Source organism: Corvus brachyrhynchos, unplaced genomic scaffold, assembly GCF_000691975.1.
Source record: "Corvus brachyrhynchos isolate BGI_N302 unplaced genomic scaffold, ASM69197v1 scaffold114, whole genome shotgun sequence".
In the NCBI taxonomy this organism is placed as follows: domain Eukaryota; kingdom Metazoa; phylum Chordata; class Aves; order Passeriformes; family Corvidae; genus Corvus; species Corvus brachyrhynchos.
Genome location: NW_008238337.1, coordinates 3,326,938 through 3,347,155, shown reverse-complemented (window position 1 = coordinate 3,347,155; position 20,218 = coordinate 3,326,938). Strand labels below are relative to the sequence as shown.

Below are 20,218 nucleotides of genomic sequence, written 5' to 3'. Positions count from 1 at the left end.
AGGCCTTTCCTTCTGGGACCCATCTTGAGTTACAGCCTTGCTTCTACCTGTCCTTTCCTCTCTCTCCAGTTCCACCCCGTATGGAACTTCTTGATGTGCGTCTCCTGGTTTAATTCACTAATCTGGAGAAGGAAAAAAAACCAAACTAAAAATAGTTTCCTTCCCAGGTTAGTGAATGTAAGGGGTCGGTGAGGATGTTACAAGCAGCCCAGTAAATGCGAGGGGGGCAACAGAGCCAAGGTAGGAGTGGGCTGGAGCTGCCTGTAGAACTCCAGGCCACCTTGGGACAGAGCACACAGAACACTAAAAATAAGCTGGACACTTTATATCTATCTTGAATGTAAAGAATCTTTCCAAAACTCTTCTGGAGTTTTACCCTTGCAAGTATCAGACTTGAGCTCGTTTCCAAAGTGAAGCACGTTTCCACACTCTGCCTTCCCTCCCCCCTCCAATTTAAGTTACCACAACACATTAACTGAGCGCCAACTGAGGAATTTGGTACTTGAATTATCTGAAACTACCAAATTATTCTGCAGATTGTTGTAATTACATTGGCCGTATCTGTTTGTTGTTCTTACAACCACCGCCTGCCCCTGCCCCACCACACAATTATCAAGACACCTTTGGACTGCTCAAAGGTGGATCATTTTACACGTTACCAAACGAGACAACACCAGAGAACGCACATTTTAAAATACTATTTATAGAAACAGAAATTTATTGCAAATTTAAAAAAAAAAACCAAAACTGAGATTAAATTTCTTGATAAAAATTATTCACACAGCATTCATGTTGTGATTTTTTATTTTATTTTGAAATGAAACCATTGTACATTGTACAAACCATAACTACCGATGGAATAAATAAGTGAAAAATTATACTGCTGTACAACACACACACACACAAATCATAAGATGGAAAACGATTAGGTATTGAAGAAAACAAAATTCATTACACCTTCTAACAGGCCCTTAGATATAAAGAACATTCCAAAACATGACAATGTTTATGTATGAAGATAGCCACCCAAAACCGATATTTTATACTGCCTTGTTGATTTTTTTTTTTGTTGTTTTGTAAGTGCCAGCACTTTTTGGAATGTTTAACAACTACTTTCCCAAGCATAAAAATTCCAAGGAATAGTTCTGCTATAAAATGTTTGGCTGAGTAAATCGATTATCCGGAAGGCCTTCCCACATGTTCCACCAACTCAGCTAAATTACTTGCTTGCTTCTAGTTTCTTTTTATTTTTTTTATCTTTTTTTGTTATTTAATTTATTTATTTATTTGTAACTGAAGCTCCAACATTCAGCATTGTAGCAAGGAAGCACTTCTTGATATTTGCACTATTTCTAAAATATCAGCTGTATGAGAACTTTCAGTCATCTTGAAAAAAATTACATCTCTCCTCCTGCTCCACCTCTCAATGCTTTCAATAAACCCTTATACAGTGAGTTCATAAAACAAGTTTTGGGTAGAGATAGGTCCAAGCCAAAAAAAGCTGGATTTAGATCTGGTTTCAAACCTCAGGTGGATTTGAATTCCATGTTCTGGTTTGGTCCCATCTGTACTTTCTGGCATTAAAATGTGTTCAATCACATCCGTTGGCCCATAAATGTTATCAGGCACTTCAAAAGAAGACTAATAACAGTCTTATACACTATTTTGGATTTCTTTATACCAGATAATGTCAAAGTCTCTTCCCCCAGAGACTGACAATAACAGGTCTAAGGAACCCAAATCTATCTGCTTGTTCAGTTGTCTGTTGTCACTAGAATCTCTGGTTAAAATAAAAGATCTGAATGCATTCTGTAGAAGCTGTACATGAAGGATTTCTACCTCAGAAATAAAGCCTCTAGGAAGATGGTTATGATGCCTTGTCTCATTAGCCACAGAACAATGAACAGTTCTGAGCAGAAGCCACAGGAGAGAAAAGGAAGTTTATAATTAAACCTGTTGATGTCAATAATGCCAATAAATGCTTCTATCTAATGAAAAATTTGAGGTATTTTTAGTGCTATTTATATATTTTATTTCTTCCTAAAGTACAGGAATTAGTTCCTAAATGAAAAGTCTATTTACTCCCTTGGAAACGTCTACAAAATGAAAATTAAAAACTTGCTGCGATGCACCTGAAGAGAGGGATTAGTAAACACAACTACTTGTCAAAGGTGGCATCAATTTGTTTTGTTTTAGCATTAAGAATAACGAAAAGTTAGTAAATCAAAAATATTTAAAAGTTTGAATCTTTCTAGATTTGCCCATTTAATATATCAATAGAACTTCTCACAAAATATCACTTAAATCTGAATGTAATATACATACAAATCAATCGTCATGGACCAGGTATCCACATTTTAGGCATACACACAATTCAAGAGAGAATTCTACCGTTTCATTGCATATATCGTGCAAATTCAGTTTTTGGCTCCTCATTTCCTTATTTTCAGAATGTTAATGGACTTCATGATCAGACCAGAAATCCCAAAATCTTATTAGGGAGCACGCTGTTTTCATGAATGATTTGCAATCAGATTTTATTCAGTTAAAATCCAAAATGTTTTATTTCAACATAAAGGAAAAGTTGAGTGTCATAGGTTATTTGGGGTTCAATCCTACAAACATCTTACGGAAGGTCAGTATTGGCTCCCCACTCGTCCCTCCCCTTTTCCCTCCCCCCAATTCCTCATTATTTTTCCTAATAAAGTGGTAATTGCAAACGTAATGCAGTAGTCTAGGTGCAAGCCATTTTCACTATTGGAGAATTCAGACCTAAATAAGCTTCACGAAGACCTAATTTATGAAAAAATGTTATCAACTGGAAGCAACGTCTTTTTTTCGTCTAAAAAAGTATTTACAGTTTTTCAGCTTACAAACTACACGCAACCATCTCCAGAGCTGTGAGATCGTATTTTAAATTACAAGTTCCATCTCCCACACCAGGAGAAGGCAGAGCAAGGGCCCGATCCAGCAGCATGTGTGTACACATGGATGGATGTGTGTGCATGGAAGTGGGAGATAAGCGGTTCCACCGACACCGGGTGTTTATTCCCTGGAAGTACAAAGCCCACTGGAAGACCAGACCCTCGTGACCTGATGCAGATGGTTCCACACTTCTGCTTGCCAGGAATTTGAGGGGAGCTGCACCTACCTTGTGCCTTTCCATTAGTTTAATTAGCATAAGCACACTTCAATGTAATTGGAAGAGAAGGAACATTCCTAACTGGTGTTAGGAACTGGACTTCGGAAACAACAAGGCTTATTTACAAGACTTGCTGAAAGAGAATAAGGAACCCCCCTCCCCCCCAATACAGTATTTTCCTGGAACATAGAAGTAAACATCTCATAATGAAACAGTACAATGAAATCCAGTTCAGTGAAAACATGATATCAAAAAAGACCAATTGAAAATAAACTCACTGTGCATCAATCCCTTTGATCCTATTTATGTACATAGTGGAACTTTCCTGTAAAGCAAGTTGTACCCAGTACAGAGATCTGGACCTAATACGTAAGTATTTTAAGTGCCTGTGTTATAATCTATTCAGATCTGGACTATAAATGGTAAACAGATCATGTTAACTTCTGATGAAGTTAAGTATTTAGAAGACCAAATTTACAGTTGCGAATGCCATGCATTCAATAAAAGATCTCCACTATAGCTGCTAAAATAAAATATCAAGCTCCTTTTTCTCCTTGGACTCCAAGAGTGAAAATGGCTTCCTGATTCATAGTTGTTTAAAAATTTAAGCACCAGGGATTTAAAACTTAAAAACGAAACAAAAACCCCGAACAAAAAAGAAAAAAAAAAAAAAAAGCCTTACTACATGGCATTATGCAAACATAGGCCACTTTGCAAAGGAGACAGTTGCAAAACAACTTTTAAAAGTTAGCACTGTTTTCAGAACACAAGGCACAAAACAAAAGCAGACATCACGCCAGAACAATGAACTTCACATGAAAGCTAATACCTGACCTGTACCATCCTTAAATATCTTACAATGTTAAATAGAGAAATGAAAAAAAAAAATACAGCAGCAACATAATTGTAATTTTGACTTTAGAAACAGTGCGTAGACCCCTCCTGAGTTGTTTACTCCAACCATTTCAGAGACAGTAACTTAAAAGTTCTCAATGTTTGTTTCACAGGAAAAAGTTTTCAGTGTCTGAGAAGTTAAACCTTTGTTAGGCTTTCTTGGATTTTTGCTTGGTAACTTGAAAAGTTAGGAGTTCTGTCCTCATCCAAGAGAAGATGCTTAAGTAAGGTTGTTCTATAATTAAGCCCACTGATGTACCTTACATAAAAACTGACCAGAAAAATCTATAGTCTAAATCTCTTCAACATTTTGTTGGGAAGCCTCTACTTTCATCTTTTTAGAAGGTGGCACTCCTTCAGAGTCCTTAATGAGGGGGAAAAGAAAAACAGCCACGTTATCATTGCACTGAAGTTCAGGCACCATAAACATCAAACAAACAGCACCAACAAATTCCCCGGTGTGTGACGTGTCCCAGACAAAGCATCCCTGGATGCCAGAACATGTCCCAGTGCTGCCTGAAGTCACTCCTCTACTTACATCTTACCTCAGCATCTTTGCACTTGTTGTCGTCTACAAAGGGCAAAATTCTAGTTCCAGGCTAAAACCCACAGTGAATATTCCAAGGAACAGCCTCGATGGAGGGTGCACTGAAACCAAGGACCCACAGCAAAACCAGGAGGAGTGGTGCTCTGCCTGAGGATCTGGACTTGTCCTGCCCTGAGAAGGGCACAATTGCAAGGATAATTTCTTCCTCCCACCCATCCAGAATTTTTCAGTGTTTCAGTGAGTAAACACCCAAATATCCACAAATTAACTCTCCTAACTGCCATAAGCAATTACCTTTATAGAAGGTGTTTTACTTCTGAATGGTCCTCAAAGGGTCCAGTAGGTTTGTTCCAAGCAATTTATTAATGTAAAATGTTAATATTCCCTTAAAAACATGGTCTGGTTTAATAAACTGAGAAACCCATCAGACCAATCTGGTCTTACTGTTCCAGTTCTGTGAGATTCAAGCAGCCAGTCACCTGCACCACAAAACCAGGCACAGGCACATTTCATACTTTACAGCTGCTTTACTGTCCTCACTTTGGAAATCAATGGAAATACGAAACTGTCCTCCTTACATTTGCTTTTAAGTAAAAATAAGCTTTTCCAAGACCATGTAATCTGACTTTTGCACTTGAAGTTACCTGAGAGTTTTTAGATGCCTCTGTAATTAAATCATTTTCTCCAGAGGACTGAATTTCTGCTTTCTCTGAACTATTCATGGAATTCTCCATTGAAGACTGTGAATTCTGTTCATCAGAGGTATCTGAAATGTCAAGAAATAATTTTAAACAAATGAAAGCTTTCAGCAGTTTTTTCAGGATTTTTTTCCATCAGCAACATCCCCAGCACACACGTTTCACCCACACTGTAACCATTAACGACAACACACCTAACAAGTGTACGAATATGGTGAATTAAGCTCAAACTCCAGGATCACAACCTGGCTGCTGCCAGAACTTTTCCTTCCTGCTGCCAGAGCACAGACCCTAGGATCAGACCCTAGAGGGAGCCAAGCTCCTGCACAGCCTCACACAGGATGTCCGAGCCCTCAGCAAACAAGTCTGTACTGCAAGGGAATTCCTTCAAACCAGAAGCAAAAGGGCTGAATTGTTACAACTAATGGCTCTAAAAACCTGTGGTTAAGCAGAGAGAATAAAGTTACCTGAATCAAAATTCAGCCATATATTTAAAATCCTTTTTTTCGCCAGATACTACATTTGAGATAGAATTCAGCTAACTAGCTTAACAACTAAATTTTTAATTCTGGTGCATAGGTGTGAAGAAGTCCTCCAGCCTGTTACAGCTGTTACTTGCTTCCAGCTTTCACTGGGAGGTTTTTTTTTTTTTGGTTGACTGGTTGTTTTTTTAAACCCTTCCCTCTCTCAAAACAAGACTTACAGAAGACTCAAGGTTAAAGCACCCATTTACTTAAACAGGGGACAGGGACATGTAAAATGTACTCCTAGATCCCTGACCCAAAGAACATATGAATTTATTCCAGATGAAGAGAAATGCAAGATCAAACAAAACTGCTGGACAGCTTTGGTTAATGAAGATGCCATAACCAGTGAGTAATGGATATTTTTGTGGTGTACTGTATAAAAAGCATCACAAGCATTTCTGAATTCAAGACAAAGTGATGCCCATGATGAGCATCTCAAAGATCACATTCAGCAAACTTGGGCAGAATTCTCTTCCTGTCCATGTCTAACCAGAAATGCATCTTCATGCTGATAAAGAAACAAGTCCCAAGGGTCCAAAGAAATCTGAGTTTCAATTTTTGCTGTGTATGTCTCAGCACCCACTGAGCTGAGGAGCACTCTGCCATGTGCCCATCTCCCCGTGACAAAGCCAGCTCATCACCGCTGTTCTCTTCCAGCTGCTCCTGAGGACACACTCAGGCTGCTGCTGACCTTTGGACAAGGGGATCCATACCTTAAACCACCAAAGCTATTCCAACGCCTGCAGGACTTGTTCACACAGCAGAATGCTTTGAATCCACCTTATTTAAGAATTCCTCATTAAGCATTTCTGACCACCCAAACTGGCTTACAAGAACCTCCCTGATTTCAGTGGAGTAACATGAGATAGACGTGCAAGGTCATTAACCCTGACCAGCTGAATAATGTCCCAGTTGCAGGGTTCTGATTGATCACAACAAGGTAGATAAATGTTTAATAAATTGTTTAACACAGCATTTAACCAACTGAAAAAAACCCACATAGCGGGTGTTTTTTGCCATTATGTCTCCCTTTCATTTTACAATAACTGGTGCTGGAACTAATCCAGAGGACTTGGTATGATTTTCCCTGAACCTAAATTTAGCCAGGGGAACATGTATGCTATGTAGCAGCTTCACATAAGCAGGTTCAGACAATATTAGACTTGGGAGTAAATCCTTACTGTTTACTGTGGCCAAATATGCAAGTGGAGATTTTCTTTGAAGGAAATGATGTTCTGATTTATTCCCATTTGGTGCTGGTTCTGCTGTCAGATTTGAACCCCAGTTAAGAATGACAACACTTAATATATTTAACCACTCTGGCATTACCAAGATAAAAGTTCTAAATTTAAATTGGTCAGTGGATCTACTGAGTGAAGAACTAAATCAGGAGGGCATAATTTAATTGCTTTGGTACGGGAAGAATTCCGCAACCAAGTTATTAGAATGGTGTTAAGGACATCTTTTATCTGTTATAATAGGACAAAGAAAGTTATCTTTCCAAGAATATAAATACAGAGCATGTTTCAATTACCCAAAATACCATTTAAAGAGTGAGGTTCAGAATAATCTCTTAACCCACATGTATTTTTAATCTGTGCACAACTGCAATAGAATCTTGTAATGCTTTTAGAAAATTAGGACAGAACTCAGAGCTAACTTTTGAATAGGTAGCTAGCAGGGTTAAGAGAAAAGAAAGGTTGCATTATAGTTTACACAACTAAGAAAGTAATTTCAAAGTATCTCACCTCTATTTTACTGTCATACTAGAGAGCAAACATCCACAGATGTACACAAAATAATACCTTCAAGGATTTGTGTGATTACATCGTAGCAGCCATTTCAAATATGATTTTAAATTATTTCTTCTTTCAAGGCTGAGATTTGGGAACAATACACCAGTATTTTGTTTGTTTCTCTCTGAAAAGACCCTGAATGTCAGTGTGACCTTTCCAGTTGTATGGAAGATCACCAGTAGGTCAGAGAAACTGTGGCCCATTTTCACATAAATGCTGAGAATTTAGAAACCATTTCTTTCAAATTGTTATTTTCCAGTTCTTAAAGTGGATAAGCAAATAAATAACACACTGAAGGATAACTTCTTTTTGTTTGGCTTTCAAATGGCCCTCCTAGCTCACCTTCTGAACCAGGCTGCTCCTTTGCCTCTGCCTGAGTTTCGTCAGACTTGACTTCAGTGCCGTCTGCTTGTATTGCCAAGTTCTGCTCTGGTGCTGGACTGGAATTACTGCTGTTTTCCTGTTTTATTGGGGAAGCATCAGCTATTGAGCTCTGGTTGCTGTTGTCATCTGTAAACAGAGGAGTGGAAGGCAACAAAGTTTGATTTGACAAGGTACAAAGCACACCTTAATTCTTCGACATTATTCCCTGGTAACACATGATATAATTTAGTTCATTAGGGATCAAGTCCAATCATTTAGACTCACACTACACATCCAACTTTTTTCCACAACAGCCCATGGAGTTTTCAAGCAGTAACCAAAAATCTAATTCTAACAAATTTTATACATTAAAATCAAGAGTGTTTTACTCAGATCTGATCCCAAAGAACCCAGAATTTTGTAGTATGAGTAAACCAGATCAACTGAAGTGACGATCTCATATAACACAGGGCTAAGTAAGTTCATGCTGCAGATTTACAAATACTCATCACTCCAATGTTCAGATGAGCAGATATTTTTTGAATTGTGTCCTTAAGGTCAAAAAATACCAACCCAAAACCTCTTCAAGGTAAAATGTAACATCCAGTGCCAATATCAATAGTTTCTAAACGATAATTGTCCAGAATATTCTCTAGCCCTCAAAGACTTGGATCACAGGAATTTTCTGCAGCACAATCTGTAGATAACAGGAAATACTCTGCCTGTGCCCTCTCCCTGTGACAGTGGTTTAAGCAGCTCAGCTATTATTTTATGGACAGTAGTGGGGTACAACTTCCTTTAAGCCAGACTAACATCCATGGATAACCAAGAGGGAAGCTCCTGCTCCCTAAAGAAAACTAAGCCTGCAAAACATTGTGAATTAAATTACTAGAATACAAGTCAATCCACCTCCCTCTGCATCTGTACAACTATTACATCCAAAGGACTTCAGGAACACAGAGCTGCTGGTGGGACCACCTCTCTCCAGAGCAGCCTGAAGTCAGACCACAGTAACTTTATCACGAAACTGTACAGTGTGAAATTGTACAGTTAAAAACACAGGTGATAAATGATAAAAAGAGCAAGTAGTACATTCACCTCATGGATGGGAGAATCAAGACTTAAAAAAATTAAATGATCTGATCAAGGCAAAAGTTAAAAAGTTTGAAACAGATGAAAAACTAATCCAGATCTGCAAAACTCCTGCTCACTCCTTTAACTGCAAGCCCACACTTGCTCTCAGCAATGCAAAAAGCAACCAGGAGGCAACACAAATGCAAATAAAACTGAAATTAAAAATTTACAACCCACTAAAACGTGATCCTCTCTTATCAGCTCAAACAGTGCTGCGTTCTCAGCCATAATTGCTATCCAAACACCCAGAAGGTAAAAACCTGAAGCAGAGCTGAGCTGTGCAAGCTGCTCTGTAATAAACACCAGGCTAACACTCAAAAGTCACATTTAAAAAAAAAATTAATTGAAATAAAATTGACCTCATAGTACCTGACTGGCCAACAAAAAATGCTTTCTTGAGCAGTTAATTTCATCAAGCTGCAGCAGAAGGAAGGCACCACAGAACCAGAGCTCTCTTTCCTGGCTCTTTAAGAATTCTCTTGACCTTTATCAGTTAGAAAGTTAATAAGTACAAAACCTGCCTAAATTATAGCAGGTACCACTGAGGCTTTGGGGGTCTTTTGGTTCTTCAAGCAGCAAACTCGACAGAGTTATTACTTCACCTGAGTGCAGTGCTTTGAATGACAGGTATTTCCATTTTATTTTCATATTTAGCTCCACCAACAGTATTTTTTCCCTCACACTCATAGCCCAAATAAAAATAGCATTTAAACAAGTTAGTACATCCACAGAAGAGACATCCAAGGTACCAAGTGAGATCTGATGCTGTTTTCACTTTGATTCAAGTCCATACATCGGAGCAATGCAGAAGCTGAGGTTGTTGGTTTACACTTTCACAGCAGTGTACGAGGGTAATTGGGTCTGACCTTCTCCCACTCACCATGCATGTCCATCATCCCTGGGGAGGAGCTGTTCTCTGGAGTGGTCACTTCAGAGCCACATTTTTCATCTTTGCCCTTTTTCTTATTCTTATTTTTCTGAAAAACAAAAGGCCCCACACACAAATGAGACTACGGCCATGCAGAGAAATCCACATTGCTGTGTAAAACCCTCCCCACTCAGCGCTTCTGTAAGAACAGCTCACAATTTCAAATGAAACCCTCTTCTCTAAAACTAATGCTGTTTCTTCATTCAAACTGGAAGATGGATTAAGAAAAATCAGACTGACCTAAACCAAAGAGCACAAGCACAACAACCCTGTGTGAACTGTAGGTCCCAACCTGCTCCCAACCCACAAGGATTAAGACAAAGGAAGGGACCGTAGCATCCATCACGTGGGGAATCTGTGCCTGCTAAGGGATGCAGCATTTGCAATTAGGAGGTGACGTAATCAGTCTCACAGGAAAAAGAGCCAGCTGCACCGCTTTTGGAGATCCTGCCTGCTGAGGAGACAATTAAAAGCCTGACTCCAGGAAGAATGCTCTCAGCCCATCCTTTCAGACAGAAACTGTCCCCCAACGAGGGAAGAAACTGAACCACAATCAAATATTGTCTAAGACTGCAGAAGAAATTCAACAAGTGATATCTGGAGGGACTTTTCTCTCTATTTTAAACAGATTATTAAGCTTGTTTCCAAATTGTATTTTTATTTCAGAGAAGCCAGATTTTACTCGCTGATGCATGAAACAGAGGCGAGAGCACATGGACTTCTTTACCTTTGCAAAACGAAAGGTCACAGGGGTCATGATCTCTCTCAGGTTTGGTTTTGTCATTTCTTAAAGATAAAAAGGACACTTTTGCCAGAAAAGAAATATTGAAAGTGACTGTGAGCAATTTAAGCTGAGAAGTGTTTTTTAAAGAGGCTTAACCATCAAAGTGATGAGGTTCCAGAACAGCCTTCTACAACCAGTAGGAGGAAGAGCCAAGCTAACTGTAGTGCAGAGAAATGTCAAAGTGTCTTAGGAGCAACACATGATGGGGAAAGTAATTTAATTTCTGTTCACCAAAATCAAAGACAACTTCCACTTGAAATAGGGAAGGTCCCATTCTCCTGTTTTAGTGAAAAGCAAATATATTGTCTGGATGAAATTGGATATAAAAGGATGTCCACAATAAAATTTAATAGCCGAAATTATCCCTGCCTGATATTTATTGTTAAAATATACGTGCTTGTGTTCTGTGTGAGACCTTCCAGAGCAGTAAGACAGAAACCTTGCAACACCAAGCCTGCAACAACTGCAGCTGCACAACAGCCTCTACCCAAAATGAAAAGAATGTGACTGTAGGACATCAATGTAACTGGTCTTAAACAAGTGTCCCAATTTCAGCAAATCTGGAGCCTCAACTTAAAGATGATGGCTCAGGAAACACAATTAAACTCTGCACATAGAGACCATTATATAAACCCATTCTTCATAATAGAGAACCTGACTTTGGGTAGCAGTGACCTTGAAAATTCATCCAGAAGCTCACTTAGAAATTCCGTTTCCAAGTCCCACAGCACCCATCCTGCAGGCACAGCTGAACAGCAGGAAGACAACTGCCAGAAGCCATGAGCCTAAATATCCTAAACCCTGCACTCCCTCTCATATGGATAGCACAATTTTCCCCCACTATGCACTATTAATAATAAAATCCAGACCAAACATTTGACAACTAGAAAGAATGAACAGGTTTCCCAGTTCCCAAGGGGGAACTTCACAGAGATGCTGCCCAAGCAATGGAAGAACCCCCACAACTCTGACAGTCCCTGAAATCTGTGGGACAACAAAGTATAGAAATAAACAAACTCAGTCAAAACAACCCTAATAAAAAAAAAAAGGTCTTAAATTTGGAGTCTGAATAAGACAAGGTCATGACACTGTCTTGTCTGAAAAACCACCATTTTGCACATCTATTAATGGAGAAGTTTTCGTCCAGATAGGCCTTCACTCCTATTTCAGGTAAAGTAAAAGCACGTGACAGCCCAAGGAAGGAGTACCAAACTTAGGATATGTTTTCTCTTGTATCATTAATTTACTGTGGTATCATGGGTTAGTGTTCTTTCTATCACAGTATTACAATTTATAAGATGAGAGCAACGATCATTTTGAAAGGCAGTTTGCAAGTCCTATCGACTTTGATTTTTACGCTTACTTCTGCCAACACCACATGAACAGTGCACACAAAGAACATAAACATGATGCACAGACAGAACATTTATCAAGGGAAAACACACATGACAACAGAAGCATGGTGTTGCTGTATCACTTGGGCTGGACATCTTAATACAAGTGATCCCAGTGCCACAGGATATTCCTACCCTCATGTCAGTGTTTTGCAACCTATTTTTGAGCAGAATAGCAGTGACCCACACATAGAATATGCTCTCTGCCCTGTTCCAAACCAGCTACTTTCTTTAAATCATCAGAGAGAAAGAGGGGAAAAATAATCCATGTCAAAACTTACCCTCCCTGCCTCCCAGTTATTGAAAGGTTTAAAACTCAGTTTCAGCTGCATGTTTAACAGTTATCTGAGAACTGATCCCAGCTGACTCCAGGGAGACTGTCACACACTGACCCATCAACATCACTTGCTGTAGAGATCAACATCTCCCTGCAGCTTGCAAGACCCACACCAGTCTTAGCTTAAAGGCTCAAAGAAAATCAAAGAATATTTCTTTCGACTTTGCTTCAACAAGAGCAACTGCATCTGGAAAAAGCAAGATACTGCAGAATACTTACATCATCCACTTTAGGCTCTGTTACTGGTACCCATTTGTAAATCCTTAGGGATGTGTCGCCAACTGTCACCCACTTCTTCTCCCTATAAAATTACAATGCAGGAGAAGTTAAACTTCAGATTCAGAAGAGAGTGATCTACTATTGTAAGTTGTCAAGGATTTAAACAGGCTATTAAGTAGGATGATCTCTATTACATCATCTTTAGCACTGCATTGTGCAAATTGTTCTTTGCATTTCACAACTTGCTAGAGCACTGCTAACCTCCAGATTTCTCAGGGCTGTTACTTGACTGGGTGAGTAACTGCAGTAGCAGTAATAAGATCTGAATTAAAGATAAAGTTAAGAAGAACAGCAATTGAAAATGCGGATTTAATGCCTACAATTTTCATTTAAGTTTCTAGACAGCAGAAGAGGGTTTAGACAGACCAGTGTGTTTTGATTGTCATGAAGCTGTTTAATGGGATTAGAAATCTAGATGCATTTTGACCACCTGAGGTTTATTTGGGGGCAGAAATTTGCTGCTGGCAATTTAATGTTCACTCCACACCCCTGACAGACAGCTCTGCAATTCCAGCCACAGGACCAACAGCCTCATGGGGAGCAATATGTGCCATGGTGCAGAATCCAGGCTCTGGAGAGCCCAGCTCTGGGGAAAGGCAAGGCTGAGGCTATCAGAGAGGGGAAAGCACAACCTCAGGCACTGTGTGCAGACTCTGCCAGCCGTGAATGGTGACACTGACAAATTGTGAAGGAAAAGTGGCTGCAGGGCAGCTCTGCCTTAGGGGGTCACAGTGCTGGGCTGGAGAGGGATGCTGAGCGCTCGGCTGAGGGATGAATTCCTTGAGCTCTGCACATCAGGGCATTAAAAGAAGGTCCATAATGCCAGAGAAATTTCATCACGTTTCTGTGATCAGTTTTCAGGTCACAGATTACCACTGCTGGTTCCTGGGTTTGCAATGCAGCTCTGCAAATGGATCGATTAAAAGTTAACAACAAAGACCGATTCCATTAAATATTCAGGAACATCTGAAATTAATTTGGCATGAGATCTCAGGCTTTTTTTTGTTTGTTTCCATAAGCACGTTTAAATAATAGATTTGGGATCCAGTTATAGATTAAAAAAATAAAAAATGTTCTTTGCAGGATGGGAGAAGCTGGATGTGACTCCAAATATATGTATTTATATATATGTGATAGCTCCATTTTTAGAAAGGGCCTCCAGAATCAAAAGCAGCCACACAGTACAAATGTCACAAACATCCTCCTATTTGTTTTAGCCACTAAAGCCCAATCTTGTATTTTCCCTTTAGAAGAGGCATTTTCCTGTTTAATTAAGAACAAAAGCAAAACTAAATTATGTATGACTATTTGATACATTTTTGGATCTGTCCATAATGATATTTTAATTGAAGTCCAAAACTATTTCAAATTCATTTCTTTCCCACTGCTCTTTGTGGAGCAGTGTTCCCTCAATGTGTTTAGACACAGCCATTTGGGTACACTAGGTGGCTGAAGTATGTCAAAATCCAATTTCACTCTAATTTGGAGCTCTACATGCGATAAAATGAGAGTGGAGATGAGGGCATGTCAATAATGAGAGCATACTTAATTGTGAAAAGATGATCATGATATAATTTGGGGTTTTTTAAGGATACAAGACAAACTAGATTTATTTCTACTAAAGAAAACCTTTGAAATTATGGAAATAAAACCAGCTGGGGTTTTGTTTTGGGTGTGGGGAGAGGTGAATAAATGTTTTTTTAAAAAATCAAGATTTTATTCTTTTCCTACAGCAAAATATTACTTAGAGATGCTGCACTGGAAAACCAAAAGTTCAAGATACCTGTTAGCATCTCAAAGCAGCCTCACACAGCATCTTCACTGGACAGACTGTAGAACACAGGAGGAAACCTATATTAGTAACTTTTTCCTTCTAGTATTAAAGTTAGCCCTGACATTTTAACTCTTCTGAGCTTCTTATGTACCACTTTAAGTTTTGATAACCCTCAGCTATAGGGATTTTTAAGCTGATTTCAATACACAGTAATTCAGACAACAACGGGAATAAGAATATTTTGTGATGGAAGTACACCAACATCCCAGTCCTGCAAACACTTATGGCTAAAAAGAAAACCCAACATCACAGTGCTATTATGCAAATATTTTACATGTGTAAGTATTTACAGTATTGACAGTTTAAGACCATGAAAGTATTAATAAGAAAAAAAGAAAGACAACCTCCTCTAAAACTTAATAAAAGCATTGGCAGCACAAACACAAATCTGTTAACAAAGAAACGCAATGAATTTCAGACATTTAAAGATCAACAGGGTAAAATCATTTCAAGATTTAAGACATTTATTGCAAATTAAGCTTAGAATATTATCTGTAATACTTACTGCCTTACCATTTCAAAACAAAACCCAAAATGCAAACAAGCAAACAAAAACCCCAAACCCACTTCTACTCTGAACACTCACTTTTTAATCTTTTGTGCAAAGACACCATCCCAACCTGCTGATCAGGGACTTTCCTTTTCACTCAGTGAGAATTGATAATTTACTGATGCTGCCCACAGCAGCAAGTTTGGGAAATGCTGCACAAACCACAGAATATCCTCATCGGCCCAGTGCTGGAGTAGGAATGAGGAATTAATGAACTCTTGTGCTCAGTCTGTTGTGAAACCTTAAGTAGTTTCTTCACCTGTTTTCCTGTCTGCTGCACCCACCCAAAGATCCTGACCAGAATTCCACCCCCGTCACTCTATTCCACCTTCGATAAGTGATGACTGAGCAATATCTGTCACTGCACCATCCCCTGTTATTCTCTATAGGTTGATCTCTGTGTTGACTGTTGGATTGGAAAAGATGGCTAATGTAACACCATCAGCCTGACACTTTATCAGGCTAAAAATGTGGTAATTATTAACTTTACTTGTCCATGTCTAGCTGATAAAACTCCACAGTTTTACAAAAAAACCCATTTTGCCTGTTTTCAAAGCTCTCCTGTTCCTCCATGAATGACTCAGGAGTAACAACACCAGAAAATGGCAAAACTAAAATATATACAATAAAATTTTTAATTTTAATCTTCCACACTGAAAAGTATCTTCAATATTTTAGTTATAGTAAATTCAGAAACTAATCAGTGCAACAGAAACAAACCCTTACATTTATCTGAAATTGTGTAAAAGCATTTTTAAATTCTGAACTGTATCTGCACAGAATTTAAAGGACAGCCAAGGGTACAAAGGGTAAGCATTAGTATCAACACTTCTTCAGCGCTCATGCCTGAGGCATACTAATATCTCAGAACTTACATCATTATATACTCAATTCCCCGTTCTAAAAAACCCAAGACTCTTAAATATATTTATACTTTGTTTAGTAACACTAAAGCTCCACAGATGAACATCAGATTCCACGTATAAAAGTAATATACGAGTGAGCAAACACAACAGTGTATATTACACTTATACAGAAAGTGTCAAGGCAGCTTCTGCAGCAGCAGTGAGTGCCAGAAACATTTGACAGCAGAGACACAGAAAGCCTTTACTGCCAATATATCACTCAAGGAAAGGCTTTCCCACTTGTTTGGCCTTTTCCCATGACTACCATTCATCACGGTGATCTGCATTTACACAAGGATTTGCTCCCACATACCCCATCTTCTGCTGGTGATCACGAAGTGACGTCATAATGCTGAATTTATCACATCACACTCACTTGCATTGCAACAGAGTTTGGTGAAAATCACAGAATTATGACCTCCCTGTGGGATCAAGCAAAAGAGAAAGGGGATGGGAAAGAATATGCCATTATTATACACAAAAAGTGCTGTCAGATGCACAAAAAATGATTTTTTGAAGCGTAGGCGTGCTTTTCCGAGCACGCCTACTGCTGAGTAGATGTTTGTCTAGTGACTAACGTGAAGGAGCCCCAAACACACATGGTGTTTATTGACCAGGCTGCAAATACAATAAAATGCCATGTAGGGTAACTGGACAAGGCCATGTGGTCACAGACACCTTCTCTCTGAGTTTATCTCAGTACAGCACATTTGGGGAGTCTCCTGTAATGCACACAGGCCAGCATGGCTTAAAGCAAGCCCTGCCTGGTTCCACGTGGCCACAAGCACCTTGCTCACAGCAGACAGAACCATGGCTTACACATTACAAAACTTTAACTTCAAGTTCTACTGAAGTCAGAGAGCATATCCTGGCTCAGAAAGAAATAATCACAAGCCAGAATTAAAAAAAGGTATCATAATTCAAGCATGGTAACAGCATGTTTGGGCCATTCAACTGCCACTACCTGAACTACAATCTTAGCAGGAAACCCAACACAGCCAGGCTAAAGCAGTGATCTGGGAGTAGCAAACAGCCTTTTTCCAAAGACATCATGTTAAGGAGTTCTATGTCATTAACTCCTTTTCAGAGCGAAAGCCTATTTGAAGAAGGAGGCACAAGCAGCAAAACCTACAGAAGCTCAATCTCAGAGCATTACATACCACACAAAAACATTTTAGCAAGTCTGAATGGAGACAGTGAACAGAAAAGCTACAGCAGCATTGCCTAGAAATCCTGAACAGCCACAGCTCACAATCCCAGCCAACGGGACCAGGTAACACAGCCTGTAGAGACTCTTCCCCTGACTTTCTCCAAGTACTTTCACCAGCTGTCCAGGTTCACCTCTTCTCCCTAAGGTGTTATCAGCCTCCAGATCAGGGCTTTGATGGGTCAGAAGAAGGTCGAAGGACTTCTGAGAAATACTGCAATTCAAAGACAAGGCAACACAGTCGGATTTCCCAATTCCTAGAGCATTCTCTAAAGCCAGGGTTACCTATCCCCACCAGGTACTCCAGACCTCCACCCTTAAATGTTTGCACAGCTGTCCGAAAGTCCAGCAGTGCTACATGCAAATTATTTCACTGCCTCCTAAGACATCCTACCACTTAAGCTTTCCTCCTGCTCATCCCTTCTCTCTCAGTAAATGTCTGTGTTTTCCTTCATTTAATAAATCAGACATTGACAAAAACCAAGCATGTCTCCAGTATTTTTCTTATGCTGGCTGAGGGCATAAGAGTTTTTGCCCCTCTTTTCTTGGAGCCCACTTGGAATCTACACGTCCCCATCAACCTTTAAAGACAAAAAACCAATCCTGTACCATTCACTGTGACAAATTAATCTCAGAGGATTTTTTAAATAGACTGAGAAAAGAATTTTAAGTATTGTTAAAGAAAGGTAGAACTGTTCTCTTACTGTGGAAATTTAACATTTCTGCCACACAAACACAAGGCAACCGTGTATTCTGTAAGCCACGTGCGGTGTGTTTTCCAAAACAGATGCTCATTCATGAGCAAGGTTTAAACAAAGGAGATAAGGTTACAGTAATCTCAAGATAAAAATGTAACAACTTCACTGTTTACTACTAAGTTCCAGCAATAACCAGAAGTGCCACGCGCTCCTGAAACAGACAGGAAGACAGAGGACCTGCATCCAAGGGCTGGCTGTCCAGGAACACTAATTTTCTAAGGAACAAAGCCTGCCCTGATGGAAGCTGCCTTCCAGCAGGCACAGATGTGACAGCACAGGGGCTCAGGAATACCAAGCACAGCAAGGTGCTGCACACCTGCACAGGTGGATAAAGCTCTGGATAAAGCCAATGTCCCCTCGGATGAGTTCACAGCCCAGTCTGTCTCCCTGCCCATCCCTGGCACGCACCACCCCGAGCACACAAGTGTCACAAAACTCTGTTCTAGGAAATGTTGGACGCAAGGTATTTTAATTTTCAGTGGCTGCATTTCCACAGAAGAGCTGTGGATGGCAACAAATTGCTCCTATTATGCAAATGAAACTGCACACTTGGAAATTGCCGATGTGGCTCTTCTGAAGATGCAGGAATTGCTAGTGTGGAAAGTTCAATTTAACAAGCCAAGTCTTCTCAAAACACTGAAACCACAAAACACAGAATCTCTCTTGCTAATTTCCCACTGTATTTGACTGCAGGTAGGGGGTAATCATGAGAGTCACCTTCAAATTATGATTCCTTTGAAAATAAGAGAATTGCTTTACGTAAATACTTGTGAAGTGCACGTACAGAAAGTCATATCAATACTTCTGATAATAATCAACAGAAACACTGCATGACTGTACAGGAACCCTTTAAAGCAAGTTGTCTATCGTGAAGGTTAAAATGTAGAAAAATCTATTTATATCGTAAGATTTCTGTTTTACAGAAAGAGCCATAGCAACGGGCATGATGGCAGAGAGTCCTTGCCAAGAAAAAATAAATAAATTAGGTATTTTGTTGAATGGCCAAGCTTCTGTCTCTACTCTCTCTGAATTCCACAAACCAGGATTCAAAAGGAGCGTGCTGCGCTCATGAATGAAATACCTACAGACAGAATAGTCCCACACACCCAACCACGCTCCCGTTGGAACAAAAGTCCTGTCACACCGCGGCACATTGTTCTGACCCTCCAAAACCGGCCCAGCAGTCAGCAAACTGCACTTAAAAACAACACCCGAGTAGAAGAGAGTTCCTGAAACCACCCGAGCTGCGGTGCTGGGGCTGCTCCGGCTCCCCACACAATGGCTGGATTCTTTGAAATCCCCATCCCGTGCCCGGCGTTACTGGACACACGTCCCGATTCTTTGTCCGGCTCACGCCAACGGACCCATTCATGTGCTCAAGGCCATTTAAAACTTAACAATCCATTTCGCCCTAATAACGAACACGAATTCTGTATTTTGCTTTTCTTTTAACGAAAACAAAGCGCTAGCTGAGGAGGGCAATAGAAGTGTCCCCTTGATTTCAAAGCCTCGAACCAGCTGAGTGATGCACAATAACAATAACGCAAGGGATTTCCCCGTGGATTCCAAACATTTAAAGGAAGTATTTTAAGATACATGCACAGAGACTGCTGAGCAGTCAGCTAACTTGCTGGAAGAAAGATTCACTCTTGAGTCACACCGGCACTGCTCTTTATCCCATCCCAAATCCCCGGACCGACCATGCAGAGCACGGCGGCGACCGCTTTACTGCATTGTTTAAACACCTCGTGTGGGTTTTTCTAACAAAAGCAGAGAAAAAAAAAAAAGACAAAAGCGGGAAAATGCCAAAACGCGTTGAAGGCCTAACAAGAGGGACTTATTTCACACGGGGTATAACCTTTTATTTTATGATTTAGGAGAGGTGCCAGGGGCAGTTTCGCGCTCTCTCCCGGAGCGTCGGTGGGAGACGATCGCGCTTGGGTTTGCTGCGCTTTTACGCGCAAACCCCGGGAACTTGGGAGGTGAAATCAATACACAAACAGGCAACGACAAAAAAAAAAACCACCTCTCGGGAGCTTCACAGGGGTATTCTCAACGTGTTTTCTTTTTTTCCAGAACACTTCTCCGAGCACTACTTCCACCCAGAAGAGCGGGCGGCGGAGCCACCCCGGGCCCGCTCC

The 20,218-nt window shown here is 40.0% G+C and overlaps 1 protein-coding gene across 3 annotated transcripts in view; it reads right to left on the bottom strand.

Annotated features, from left to right (window-relative positions):
- Window positions 1-786: 786 nt before the first annotated feature.
- BCL7A (BCL tumor suppressor 7A) overlaps window positions 787-20,218 on the bottom strand; it is a 29,123-nt gene continuing 9,691 nt past the window's right edge. Inside the window, exons 1-6 of one of the 3 annotated variants that reach the window (XM_008634051.2) lie at window positions 16,426-16,543; window positions 12,764-12,845; window positions 9,982-10,078; window positions 7,947-8,114; window positions 5,228-5,349; window positions 787-4,400 (exon numbers count right to left, since the gene is read on the bottom strand). In XM_008634051.2, the coding sequence (XP_008632273.1) occupies window positions 4,329-4,400; window positions 5,228-5,349; window positions 7,947-8,114; window positions 9,982-10,078; window positions 12,764-12,845; window positions 16,426-16,460 (576 nt within the window). In that variant the 5' untranslated portion in view covers window positions 16,461-16,543 and the 3' untranslated portion in view covers window positions 787-4,328. Of the gene's footprint in view, window positions 4,401-5,227; window positions 5,350-7,946; window positions 8,115-9,981; window positions 10,079-12,763; window positions 12,846-14,606; window positions 14,654-16,425; window positions 16,544-20,218 lie in introns of those variants that run through there. The other 2 variants (XR_001862190.1, XM_017734810.1) reach the window with 2 other exon arrangements.